This window comes from Malurus melanocephalus, unplaced genomic scaffold (assembly GCF_030028575.1).
Source record: "Malurus melanocephalus ecotype Western Australia unplaced genomic scaffold, MMel_1.1 scaffold_98, whole genome shotgun sequence".
NCBI classification, from domain to species: domain Eukaryota; kingdom Metazoa; phylum Chordata; class Aves; order Passeriformes; family Maluridae; genus Malurus; species Malurus melanocephalus.
The window spans coordinates 717,921-731,474 of record NW_026623330.1 but is presented as its reverse complement, the minus strand read 5'-3'; the positions used below and the strand labels follow the sequence as shown (position 1 = coordinate 731,474).

Genomic DNA, 13,554 nt, shown 5'->3' with positions numbered 1-13,554 from the left:
CTTTTACAAGGATACACATGGTTTCAGGAACCCACAGGCACCAAAAGTTAGTTTGTGTTTTGTAACTGCTCATCTCAACCCAGTCATTGAGCTGATGTCTTAACCACAGTGAGTCAAGCAAACTTCTTCAAAGCACTCATGGAGAAAGCTTTTGGTTAATTTATTTTTCTTTTTTTTTTTTTTAAATAAAAATTTTGTCCTTGGGTAATCTTTCAAGAAAATTCCACTTCTATGGCTGTTTACTGGGAAAATAATTACATTTAAACACTACTTGCRGCATAATATAATCTCCTGTAGATAAATAACTTTGCCACTTAGTCCCCAATTTTTTTTGCCATTGTTTAGGGGAGTGAAAGATGTCTAAATCCAGTACCTTTGTACTTGGTGACCACAGCTGAGTTGACACTGAGGGGTTCTTGGAAGGTGACAGTGAGTGATGTACTGCTCGTTACCATGAGACAGACATTGGTTGGCGCCTCGGGGGCTCCTGGGAGAGAAGAGAAAACATCAGCTCCTCAGCACAACAAATCCTATTCAAACAATGTTTCTGAGTCTTCAAAGAACCCCCTGAAAATCACCCTGCAATTGTGAGCTTTGGGTTGTAGGTGTTTGTGTTCTCTGCCTTTTGAGCATTTTAATTAGTGCCTCTGCTAACAATATCCTGCAGACACCATTTGTTTCTATCATGGGTTTTGACTCCTTTTTGGTTAAAAATATCTTCCTGCATATATGTAGCCCAATAAAACAGATTCATGCTAATTATGTCAATGAAAAGCCTCTATAAATCTCTTAGGGTGGATAGGAGGAGAGAGAAAGGACAAAACCACAAAGAGCTAATTAAAGCTTTATGGTTTCACTAACAAACTCAAATTTGTCAAAAAACAGAAAACATTTTTACATCACTGTGATTTAAAAATTGCAAATTACACAATTGTTTCAGTGTAGTAGTTACAAAATACAGTTGTCARTTGAGGCCTAACATTTTTGTTTWAAAAARGAAATGGAAATAAAAAAATCTTAATTTGCAGAATATCAATGAGACTCAAATCAGAAATCAAACACAAAATGTCATGACTTACTGCTGGGATTGATTTAAAAAATCAGTACATTAATTTTCACTACCTCTGCATTTCCTGTGTTTAGTATCTAAGAGAAGGAGCACTACATCTGTCTTAAAGAAACAACCTTGGCATACAATAAATTTGAGAAAATTATTTGTAAGTACATTTATATAAAGATGGTTGTAAAAATGCTAATGGCAATGATTGTATTTAATCATATAGGATACAAGTAAAAGACCTATGTGTCTAGAAACAATTCAGGCCTGYTTACTCCTTCACATGGGCCCAAATTCCCATTTAATTTGGGTACAGACTCACTTGTACAACTGTTCAAAGTGAATTAATTTGTGACTGTGCTGATGAAATGATTACCAAGATTAAGATCAGTGCTTACCAAAATTAARGTTAAATTTTCACACTATATTTATGTGCAAAATAAAATGTTGCTGCKTGATCAAATATTTAGAACAATCCCATTCCAAAATTAATAGGATTTTAAAAAAAATGATCAAATTACAACAGAGAAAAGGCCAATGTCCCCATCCCTCTTTCTGCCTATTTGTGTGTTTTTTTAATAGCATCCTGTTTWAAACTCTTGTAAGAGACCGTACAGAAGACCCTTGACTGTCTCACGATCATCGACATGGACTGAGACTGAACACCCCAAAAACCCCAAGGAGGAGAAAGGRGGACTTTTGGGACAYGYCARMTGAGATCCAGGAGTGAATGTGAAGAGAAATAAGCAGGGCAGAATCATTGCATCCATYATGAAGAGTTTGGATGTTTTATCTCATCAATTTCAGGATTTTTTTTTCTCATCAATTTCAAGGGCCTGAAGAGCCAGGCCCTTGTTCTCAGCTCCCAACATCCATTTCCTTCTCACTGTTGGAAGCACCATTTCACCTTCGTGCCTCGATTTCCCCTCCCCAACCTTCTCCCGCTGCCGCGCAGCGCCGTGAGGACCATCCAGGGAGAGCATCTCTGCAGAGGGCTCCCATCTGCGGGTTCCTGGCTGGAATTTGCCCTTGGCTGGTACTCACGGGCGTGCTCGTAGCCGGCCTTCATGCGCTGGTAGAGCCTGGCCCTCCACTCCCAGCCCTTGAGCTGCCTCTCCCTGTCGGCRCTGTCGGTGCCCAGCCCTTCGCTCGCCGCTTGCGCCGATAATTCCGTCACTCTCTGCTGCGCCTCCTGCACCAGCGTGCTCAGGTGCATGGATCTGCTCTCCACGCTCACAACTGCCAGGAAAAGGGGGAAATGGAAGTTGTTTGGCAAAATTTAGGCCTTGCTCAAAATGTTTGTGAAGTGTGATCAGCCTTCCTGTTGTTATCTTGTCATTAAATTGATTGGAGCAATGCCAATTTGTACTACTCAAAGATCTGGCCGCTTCAATGACATGAATAAATGTCATTTAAGTGGCCATAACAACGTAAATAAATTTCCCACATTTTTCCCTCTCATATGCTTAAAAAAGTCTTAATTAGACTGAAATTGCACACGTGTTTTAAGTTGGAGTATGAAAACCAAGCTAAAATAGTAACTTCTCTCTCTAGCCTCTACTTCGCCATCATAGTATCATAAACTTCCATTAAAAAAACAAGATTGTACTGGTTATAAACACACACAATGTATAAACCTCTACAAGCAAAGAGAGATCTAACYGGCAAAATTAAGAATGAGAGTTTTSTACCTAAAGGCCATGGCTGGCAGAGAATAGATCTCCTTCTAGCTTTTTGTGCCACAGTTTTGACCATGTGATACTTAATCAGTATACTTAATCTTACTTAATTATACTTAAAATCCTCTGACAGGCAGGGAGCAGCTTGACACATGGAGATTTTTTTTCTCCAGTGCTCAGAATAATTTTAATTTGATGTTTATCTGTTCAGATTTTCTGTGTGAATTACTGTGGGCTACGTCAAGGTGAAAATGAAGATCACATAGGTTACAAACTAAAATAGGTTTGATTTTAGCCCAAGTCCACAAGACTATACTAAACAAGCCCCTTGATTACTCAGTGAAATGTGGTGAAGCAAGTCTTAATTTTGGAGTTGCTCTTAGCCTAAAATTGTTCAATTTGCAGTTTAGAAAGTAGGACTTGTAAAGATGYTTAATTTGAAAAGAAATGCAAGTACTGATCTGATGTTCAATATGCAGGAAATAGTATACAAAAGAAGGTATTTCGAAATCACAAAATATAACTTTGGGGTCTGGTGGTTTTGGAGAAGAGCTCTAAGATAATCTTAATTTACAGGGCCTCTTTTTACTGAAAACAGTACCCTGGCACATGGAGCTTCCCTTAGCAATGGTGGGGAATTGCTAAGTAGGGACAGGCAGGCTCTTGGTTTCCCCAAGGCTTTTACAAGAACAGCAGGAATCTTACACAGACTGAACTCATCATCCACTTGCACAAGTCAGGAGCAGCAGAAATTCCTGAAAACATCACACTGTACCATATAAAGCACCAAGACTCTGACAGGTTTCTGATACCAAAACACCACAGGAGTGAGTATGTCKGCGGATATGAATGTGTTATTTCTAAATTAGGATCATATTGGGACAAATTAGATTGGAAAGGACTGTCTCTAATCCAATCCTCTTGTTCAAAACAGGCTCAGCTAAGAGGTCAGACTGAGTTACAGAAGGCATTATCCARTCTGGTCTTGAAAACTTCCCAGGACGGATGGACGATTTACAATTTTTTCCACTATTTCAGTGTCCTTATGGTGAARAAGGTGTTTGTTTTAACCCCCCTGAACCTCTCGTTTCAATTTTTGCCTCTGTCTCATGTAACAATATGACAGAGTTTAGCAGAGTCTAAGAATAACCCTACTGATGTGAAAAATGCCCTGGGATCTTTACAACCACAGGAGGAGAGCAAAGAATTACTCAACACCTCTGACATCCAAAGGGTTGTTTTTGAAGAATGTTTGTCTCTAARACTTTGCTTTCAGAAGCTGGCTCGAAGCCATCCTTCTTAAGTTTGATCATTCTTCATATGGACATCAGGGACATATGGCCAGGCTCCCTGGAATCTGCTGGTATCCTCAGAACTGTTGTTTACTGGGAGGCCAGAGGTGATAGGGTTTCCTGGATCYATGCCTACAATAAACATGCAACACATCTGACAGCACAACAGGACTGAGGAAGGAGATTTTATGTGCCAGAGCTTCAGGTGGTTGAGAATTGGCATTGGTTCAAGTTCTCACTGAGGATYTGGCTCTATCTGTTTAATCAAGATTCAGATCCATATTTGTCGGGTCTTGGAAACGTGTCCAATCAGCCAGTGGGAATTTTAATCTAATTTTTATTTGGGTTCACATGAACAAGCCAAACCATGATGAATAATATAACTGAAAAGATAACGCAGTGGAGTTTGCCTCCTCCCTAACTAAATTAGTATTTGAAATGCTGTACTCTCTGATCTTAGTTACTTTGTGTTTCAAAGATGTTGGGTTCCTGTTGAGATTTATACAATCTGAGCTCCATGTGGAGATGAAGATCACAGTTGTACTTTCTATTGCTTTATCTGCTGCTGTTCCTGTTCCAGGCAGGAATCCAGGTGATACAGATGGAAGCTATCTGTCCTCCAGATCCTCTTTCTACAGCATTAGGGGCTATAATGAGATTTCATCTGGATCACTTCAGCTAATATRTACAGTGGAAGAGCAAAAGTTTTCTCTGTAGGAAACTTTTTGTGTGCATTTAGGATGAGGAATTCCTCTATTTTTCCTTCTCCCAGCTCTGTGCATCTGTCTCGTACTCTTCTAATCTCATTAGAAGATGCCGTGTCAAGTCCCAAAATTGGGTAAGTCAGGATTTTACCCTCCCATTCACCCTGGGGAAGTCTTGCTCAATTGCCCACCACAGAGAAATGAAACTGCTCCTGCTGGGTGCTGGATCGTGCTCCTGCAGCCCTGAGATGACACAGAGTGGATTTCATTTGAACAGGGATGGTTGAGTGGTGAAAGCAGAGCAGAAAGTCTGGAGAAAATAGAAAGTGACTGCCATCAGTTCCACAAGACTGAAGCCACATACAAAGGTGCCGTGAACCTTTGTTTTGAGGGCTGAAAATAACTTTCTGCATTTTGCTCTCAAATRGCCACTGCAGATGCTCCAGGTAAGAAACCCGAAGCAAACGATGGTTTGCTTTTTATTGAGAATGCTTCATCCATTATTTCAATCAGAAAAACTAAAAATCAAGATAAGTGAAGTGGAAATTTGGTGGGTATATTTTGAAATGGAAATGAGGTGGTTATATATTCATATTCTCTGTGTTCATAGGCATGTTTGCATTAATTACAGGAAATGAATACTAATTTATGATTGCCCCTGCTCGCCATCAGACTGCATTTATTTACAGATGAGGTCAATGAAAAATTAGTTTAGTCTTTTTTACTGCTGTTTAGAACACTCAAGACTGTGTTTTCCTCTAGATTTGTCATGGTTAATGAATGTTGCTTCAGCAGTCAATCATGTACTCTAAATGCTGTCACACTTTTTTTTAAAGCCTCAGTCATGAACCATGACAGAAAAATAAACAAATAAATATAAAACTAAAAAACTCTTTTCACTGAGCAGCTACACTATGCAAAAATCTCCAGGGAAGGTTAAAGGAGGCCAGAATAAATGATAATATAAGTGCTGTGGATATAGAAAAGCAATAAAGGTGTACCAACACTGAGGGTCTGGCAAAAAAACTCAACATGCACATGCACACACGCTCTCCAGTGAAAAAACTGGCAATGTTAGTAGCCTCAAGGTGCAATTTCCTGGAGCACTGAGATTGACATGCCAGCACTAAATGTTGTTAATTTAACTAACTTCAAATTAATGGCAGAGTCTGCAGTGGCCGAACCCCTCAAACACAGTCTCATTATAGCCTTGCTGGGAATGTCCTAAATATAGGCATTGACAGTTTAAAACAAATTCTCTTACATCGGAGTATTTTTAGACCCACGTAAGGCGTCAGAGTTTGTGTCATGGTATAGGGTTGATTAATTGGGTTGGTAAGGCCCCCTCCAACCCACAAATTGGGCATAAAAGGGCCCATGAAGGAATACAAAGAAGTTTTATAACTACAATATGTAGTTATAAGCAATATTGGTGTTCCAGTAAAGTGAGAAGGTCTGTTTTGTGTTTAGATTTTCTCAGGTTTTGTAGAACTTTGAAATTCTCATTTAAGTGGGATTTTAGGCCATTTGAAGACCAGCAGTGAGTGGTCTGTGGGTAATGGAAGAGATAGATTTCAATACAAGTGCTCTCCTGAAAGCAGCAGAGCTAAAATCAAAAGGATAATCAAAATAAAGCAAAGTCCAGACAACCCATCCTCCTCTGATTTTTGATGACAAACTCTGCATTTCAGACCATGATCATTGATTCACTGTGTTCCCACTTCCATATTTTTAAAGACTTTGTGCTCAATATTGCTATTAACCCAGCTGCCCCAGTGCTAATCACATTAGAAGCTCAACCTGTTTCATTAGCTGGTGTATCTGAGACAGAGAACAAAAAAGATCTTCTGAGCACATATTTAACGAACAGATATTGCTACAAATATCCTACAGCACTCTTGTTATTTATAATCATCCTTACGATAAAATCAGGCAATTTTTTTTATGTCATGTAATTAATTTCCCCAAACAACAGCAGAATTKATCTCACACAGGCAATTATCTAAGTCAATTTGTGTTCTTTACTTACAGTGTGGGCTTTCCTTTGCCCCAACGTGCAGAAGGGTCCTGGCAATGGGGACGTTATTGGTCAAAATGGCAATATCCAAAGGAGTGAGTCCCTCACTGTTTGGGGTGTTCAGGTCCAGCTCCTCCAGTGTGTATTGATAAAGAAGAATCTGAACAGCATCAAGATCCTGCTGCTCCACGGCCTCAAACATAGCTTCATTGCACTGGAAATTCTGTGTGTCAACAAAAACAGACATTCAGTCAAACTTTTCATATCTTAGTGCTTTAAAAATTGAGAAAATTTGTGTTTTGTGAGTTTTTTCTACAATATTGCTCCTCCAGCCTTAGCTTGGCTTCAGCTTGAAGCATGGCAAGTGTTTGCAGCAGAATTGAGCTTGGTCTGCCCCTGAACTGGAGTCTGTGGGAAGATCCGAGTGAGATTCAAATCCACATGAAACAAACACATGCTTATTTAGACATCTGCAATCTAACTGTATGAGCAACATTATGTTTGCAGTGTGAAATTGGGTGATACACTAAAATTTTGGCAGAGTCTTGGAATAGTGAGTTTTTCAAACTCAAAATTTAAAGCAGAAAACTACAGTCAGGTGATAAAAATCCAAATGAAACAAGCRATTCTGCAGAAAAACCTTCCCAKTTCCAGTGTGAGCCAGCRYGTTCGTTCCACCATCTCAGTCATTYCTARGTGCCAATATTATTGCATTTGAGCTGTAACTAGAAGAAGCTTAGAAATTTATAGGTCTTAAAACCAGAATTAGTAATGGGACTGCAAAAATGGGCTGTCCAGTGTGCACRCCTGAGCAGCAGAGAGCACCAGCAGCCAAAGCCAAGACTCTCGAGCAGGGAGAGCCACTGAACCTTTTCCTTACCAACATCGAGGAGATAAAAGAATGGCACAATACAAAGGCCCCTGTTGTTCTTTAATTGAGCTGGGGAGAAGCAGGTGCAGGAGAGCGGCGGGGCCTGCAGGTTTCTGTTATGAGAACATCCTTCTGGAGCCTGCAGTAATGACAAGTTATTTGCCAAGATTCTTGAAATTCTCTCCCAGTGTCCCATTGCCGTAATTACCCGARGGGGTTTTCCCTCTTTGGAATGAATGAGCAGGAGCCAGAGGCCCAGAAAGGCAAGGAGGGCTCAGAATACAAATTCAGATCTACYATGTGAACCAGCTCCCTGTGTCCCAAAACCACATGGAGGCAGCAAAGAGAAAATTCCTATCACGGRAATGCATCCTTTGTTRTATGAAMTAAACCTTGAATTGAGACAATCTTYTACTGAGATTAAAAATTAACACTTCAACCACATTAAAACTTCATTTTTTTTTAAATTGATATAGTTTTATTCAGCATATCCCTCTCTGAGTTTTGCTGTCAATGAATCAACGTTTACCTGCTGGAACATCTTTTGTCTCCTCCCAAATCACACAGACTGAGGGTTTCCAAACAGTTCTGGAAATTGCAGTCCACAGCTCCACCTTGGAATTTGATCAGTTGTACAGGTTGGGGGTTTTTTTTCCTGTGAGCTTGAAGTTAAAAGTGCTTTCAGAAATTTTCAGACCTGACAGGGATCTTCTGCTCTACTCTTTTCATGTGAAATACTGGCTTGTCATTGTATTGTGCACTCAAAATTAACATAGAGAGAGCATTGATGTTTGAAGTACAGAAGGGAAAAAAGCTGTGCTCTTCTCTTGAAACTTCGTTATTATCAATGCAGAACTATGAGCTGAGAGATTGGCTTTCTTCATAGAAATTATTAGAAATGTAAAATCAGAAAGTTATATAATGGCTTAGGCTGGATGGGATTTAAAGGTCCTCATGGGCCAATCCCCGGCCTTGGACRGGAACACCTTTCACTAGAAATATATTCACCAATTTTTCAAAAATATATATCAGCATTCAAAAAAGCATTAATTTCATCACTGTTAACATCCATTTCAAATTCTTTTTCCACTGTTACTGGAACTTTGTTTATGGAAATACAGGATAATTATGCCTCAGAGTCAACTGCATTTTGATCCAATCAGAAAACAAACAAAATCTTATTACTCTTGTAACTGATCACAGCTAGGAAAATCAACTTATTTAGCAGAGAATTAATCAAGAGCTTATTACAAAGGGAATTGGTTRAAGGAAACTGCATTGGTTTGCATTTCTTTTAGTTAAGTTTATTTTTGGAAATAGTCTGAGAGCAGAGCAAAAAGGTAAAGCTGCTGATATTCCTGAGTTCCACGCTGTGGTTCTCACTCAGGACAGGAAAGCTGATATTTCTCTGTTCACTTTTTCCCTTCTAGTACCAGGTACATGCATGGTTTCCCTTTTATTAAAACTAGAATAAGTAATTCTCTTTTAATTTGCTTTACATGTGTACACAAAAGTTAAATGAGTTAGCATTTGTAGAGTGYTATGCTAAGGGCTCAATATCATTATTTGTCTTCAATTAATTTTGTGTGAAACTCAGGAAAACTTGTTCTACATCTCAGGAGCTTCTTCCATTATATAACCCAAAATCTCACTATTACATAATAATAAAAGRGAGATGGCTAACTTCACTATTACAKCTGAAATTAACCCAAATYATGGCTGACAAAAACATTTGGTCCTTCTCACATAAATATATATACTCACACCTTAACAAGAGATATTACCTACCTGTCAGATTGTTGTRCAATCATTTTTAAAACTTTGATTTAATTTTTTTTTTAAACTCAGTTATCAAGATTTAGACCTGTCTTTATACCTTTGAAAAGGCATCTTTGGACTTTTTCTTCCCAAATGAAATACCTGAAGTATTTGTGAAATTTTGGCCCTAAGCAAATTGTTGAGCAGAATCGAAGCACAGGTTTAAGTTAATTTGTCATAAATGCTTTTTGCCAACTGACCTGCTGGCAAAAATGTTTCACCAAAAGAGAAAAAAATAAAAGCAAATTTCTATTTCTTCGTTTCATTAGAAAAATGATTGAAAAAGCTGCACTCATGTAAATGAGAAACAGAGCATGAATATTTTAAGCTACTTCATCCAATCCAAACAATTAGGAGACCAAATTGCAAATATCAGGTTTTCCAAATGAACAATTCAGACACAAGCAATAGGCTGAAATACATTGGCGAGTCTTGTGACTTCGAAGAGTGTAAAATCAGGGAACTGTGATGTGGCCTTTCTAACTGGGCACATGTGCATCCCTCCTCCTCAGCAGAGAACATCAAACTGTGCTAGACCCTCAAAAAACATCCTGGAGAGGCAGCAAAATATCAATTACATCTTCCTCCATGCCAGTAACTCGCCATTTGGAAATCTGCATCAACCCCAGCTCTCCGACTCCAGAAAAACATTCTACACACCTGACCAACTCTTCCCCACCTATTTGCTTTCACACTGAAAACAGAAACAGATTYGAAAATGACACAGTTTTCTGCAAAAAGCTGATCTCATTGCAAACTAAAGACTCTCTAGTGCTGCAGCATTTTTTAGACATCTGCAACCCAAGGACAAGAAATCCAAACAGGGATAAGGAGCAGTATCTTTTGAACCATGTGCTCAATTTTAGTCCAGCTGATACTGCCACAGATACCAACAAGAGCCTTCTGATTTCTGCCATAATTTACCTTTGCTATACAACTTTCTTCTGCTCTGAAAGGACAAAAGCATTAAATTGAAAGAGAAACTGAATCACATTTAAAAGTGATTGGGTGAAGTTTAGGAGCAGTTTTCACATTGCTTTTTCCTTGACTCAGTCCTGCAGCCTCTAATCATTAGCTGGACAGCTGTGCTATGTGATTAATTTATTTAGGTGTTACTGTGATGCACAAATGTATATACTGAAAAGAACTACAGTATTGCTTTGCAGTAAGTAATAACCATGTTCCAGTAAGTGATTCAGTGCCAGAGTGTTTAGAAATGCAATCTTATGTAGCTTAATTAAAATGAAGTGCCCCTTTCAAGCTATTTGCTCTAAGTTTGACTGAAAAAGTCCACTATGTGCTRCTGGAGTTGGAAAAAGTGGTAAAGGAGTTTCTGCAAAGACTTGTTTTGATAAACATGAGTTCAAGAATAAAGCTATTTTGGGACATTGCTATGTCTGCAGCAAGACAACAATTTACTGAATGGAAAGTGTTGCACAGTAAGAGAGAGTGGAAAGAAAACTCTTYACTAGCCAAAGCTGGAAGAAAACAAATTCTACCAAATTTGTTGTTCACTTGTCTGGAGACATGATTTTACTCCTTGACTTAGCTCTGTGGCACAGAAACTCAATGATTAGAAAATACATGTGCTAGCAACTTGACCTGGAACATTTCGACCCCTTCACTGATGGTTTCATTGCTGTTTATTTCTAGGGAAAACAGGGAGAACAACAAGTAGAATGGATAGACTGGGATCCAAAGCCTCTTGAGCTCAGTGGGAGGCTGTTCACTCCCTATTCACAGTCCTATTCACTGCCTGTTGAGGCCAGCTCAGACCCCAGACTGGTGACACCTTGAGGTTCCTCTGCTGGGTGTCTGTCAGTGACCGAGGCTGTGACACTCCCGTGATGGTGAAGTGGGCTGGGGCAACAAAGGTGCATCAGTATTCCATTAAATCCCCATCCACACAACATCAAATCAAGGCTCCTGATGATGATGAGTGATGGAATTGGCTCAGGTTTAGCAGAGGACTCCCCCCAGCAGTGGAGCCCTGCTCCTCAATCCTTCAGCTCCGCTCATTGGCAATTTCTCTTCTCATTAGTAAAGTATGACAGAAGAGCCCATGGCTGAAGGAATGTGTGATCTCAAGTGTGTATTTAGATAAACACTGGTCAGAAGATGTGTTCATAGCCTGGCATGCATTCAGCCCATGTCAGTCTGCTCTGCATGTCCCCAGCACGGCTTTTCCCCCCTCCTTCACTCCCTCAGTCACACTCCAGCTTCAATTGAAAAAAGAAAAGACAAGACAAGATAGTGGCAAAAATAATTAAAGAATCTTTCCCCACAAATCATACTTTGAGGCCCCAAATCAAATCATCCCTACAAACTGCACAGCACCTGGAAGCCCGTGGCCCCAAAAGCACAGCTTTTGGCCACCATGCAAAGATTGTTCTCCAGCTCTCAAGCCCTATTTGACTTTCAGGCTTCTTTTGTGAAACAAGAATCTATTTGGTCTGGAAGAACTGAGGGGAAGCAGCCACAGTCCCTTGCTTCTTTCAGGTCATGGTCTTTCTTCATAGCAGAGAGACAACCATCTCCACGGGGCATGAAGGAGTCCTCTGACGTCAAGAAAGGCTCAGTCCTAGGGGAGAGCATCAGCTAATTGGATTTGAAATAATTTGCAAGTCTTGCACTGATTCATATAATCTTAATGCGTGAATTAATAATCTTAATTCTATGCCTCTTGCATAACAAAGATTTGTGAGTGTTAATGGAATCTAGAATGTCCTTTTTTCCTTCTGACAAAATGGAATTTTTGTTATCTGGCCCAGCCATAGTCTGAGTTTAGTCCTGCAGTGTSATAAGCCTCTGGTCTAGTGCAGCAGAATACGGGTTCCAAGAGGCATCTCCKGGTGCATTAATGGACACTCTCATTAGTCTTTGCTCTTCAGAAGTGGAGATGAACTCTATCCTTCAAAATAATTCAAAGAAGTTGAAGAATGTGTCTGTTCTTCCTACTTATGGAAAAGCAGAATTTATTTTGTTTTTGGCAATATCACCCAGCAGGTCCATCATCCTCCAGGAAATACAAAAGATTCTGTTGTGCCCTGAACTTACATTGTGTTTTTATTTCAGGGACAGAAATGTGTGCACTGGGGGTTGTGTAACTTTAGCAGCATTGGCAGCAGCAGGAGCCCTTGTGAGGGTTAATTCCAGCAGGTGTTTTATTATTTTACTGGACTGTACCACAGTGCCTGGCTGGGATTTGGTTGGGCTACCCAGGCCACACTGCTTTACACTTGATCTCTTTCTTCCATGGTCTTATCTAGTGACCATCAMCACACTCTGGGAATAGCCTTGCATTTATCTGTCATGCCTGAGCGTTCCATTTGCTCTGTCATTTGGAAAAATGGGAACTTCTATTAAAGCCACTTTTACTTTTCTCAAAATACGTTTTATTCTTTTCTTCTAGGAGAAACACTYGCATCCATATAATTCACAGAAGTGCCAAGTTCAGACCTTATTCCTAAAATAAATAATCATCACTTGAGYACAGCGGCCTGTCYTTACCCTTCAAGAAGGCCCAGCTCTATTTTAACAAAGGATCATAAGTGGTAAGACCAGGGAGAACTTACGGTCAGGGAACAAAGCAAGATGACGAGAATTGCACAGATTAAAAGCCAACTGATTAAGGAGATTAATAGCAGAGCAAATTGTCAATTTAGGGATGGGGAAATTACCACGGAGGCCTTGCGGAGGCTGAGGCGGTCGGAGCGGGCTCTGAAGTACGCCTCGTCGAAGGACGTGTGGCTGCCCTTCAGCTTCTCTGACAGGTTCCTGTAGAGCCTCTTGGCAGCGTTGGGTGACGAGGGCATGCTGTGCTTTTTGCTYTGCAGGAGGCTCAGGTTGTGCATTTGCTGGGTCATGTTCAGCTGATGGTTTCTGCAAGGAAAAGCAGCAGCCGTTTAGGGAGGTTTGGCTACACTGTTGATCAGAGCTGCATCACTGAAACAAACAGATTAAATCACTCTTAAATCATTTTCACACACARTTTCTGGGCTTTTTCAATGAGCAGCTAGACCCATGGATATCTATGGAGACAGAGGATTAAAGATGGAAAAATAAAACAAACCTCTCCAGAATTATTTGCTAATTGCTGTAAGGAAAAGGGGTTTC

At 40.0% G+C, this 13,554-nt stretch overlaps 1 protein-coding gene across 1 annotated transcript in view; it reads right to left on the bottom strand.

The window, feature by feature from the left end:
• ANKFN1 (ankyrin repeat and fibronectin type III domain containing 1) overlaps nucleotides 1-13,319 on the bottom strand; it is a 56,308-nt gene extending 42,989 nt beyond the window's left edge. Inside the window, exons 1-4 of the mRNA XM_057368796.1 lie at nucleotides 13,119-13,319; nucleotides 6,762-6,972; nucleotides 2,102-2,296; nucleotides 374-487 (exon numbers count right to left, since the gene is read on the bottom strand). Coding sequence (XP_057224779.1) covers nucleotides 374-487; nucleotides 2,102-2,296; nucleotides 6,762-6,972; nucleotides 13,119-13,304 — 706 coding nt within the window. The 5' untranslated portion in view covers nucleotides 13,305-13,319. The remainder of the gene's footprint in view (nucleotides 1-373; nucleotides 488-2,101; nucleotides 2,297-6,761; nucleotides 6,973-13,118) is intronic.
• Nucleotides 13,320-13,554: the final 235 nt, after the last annotated feature.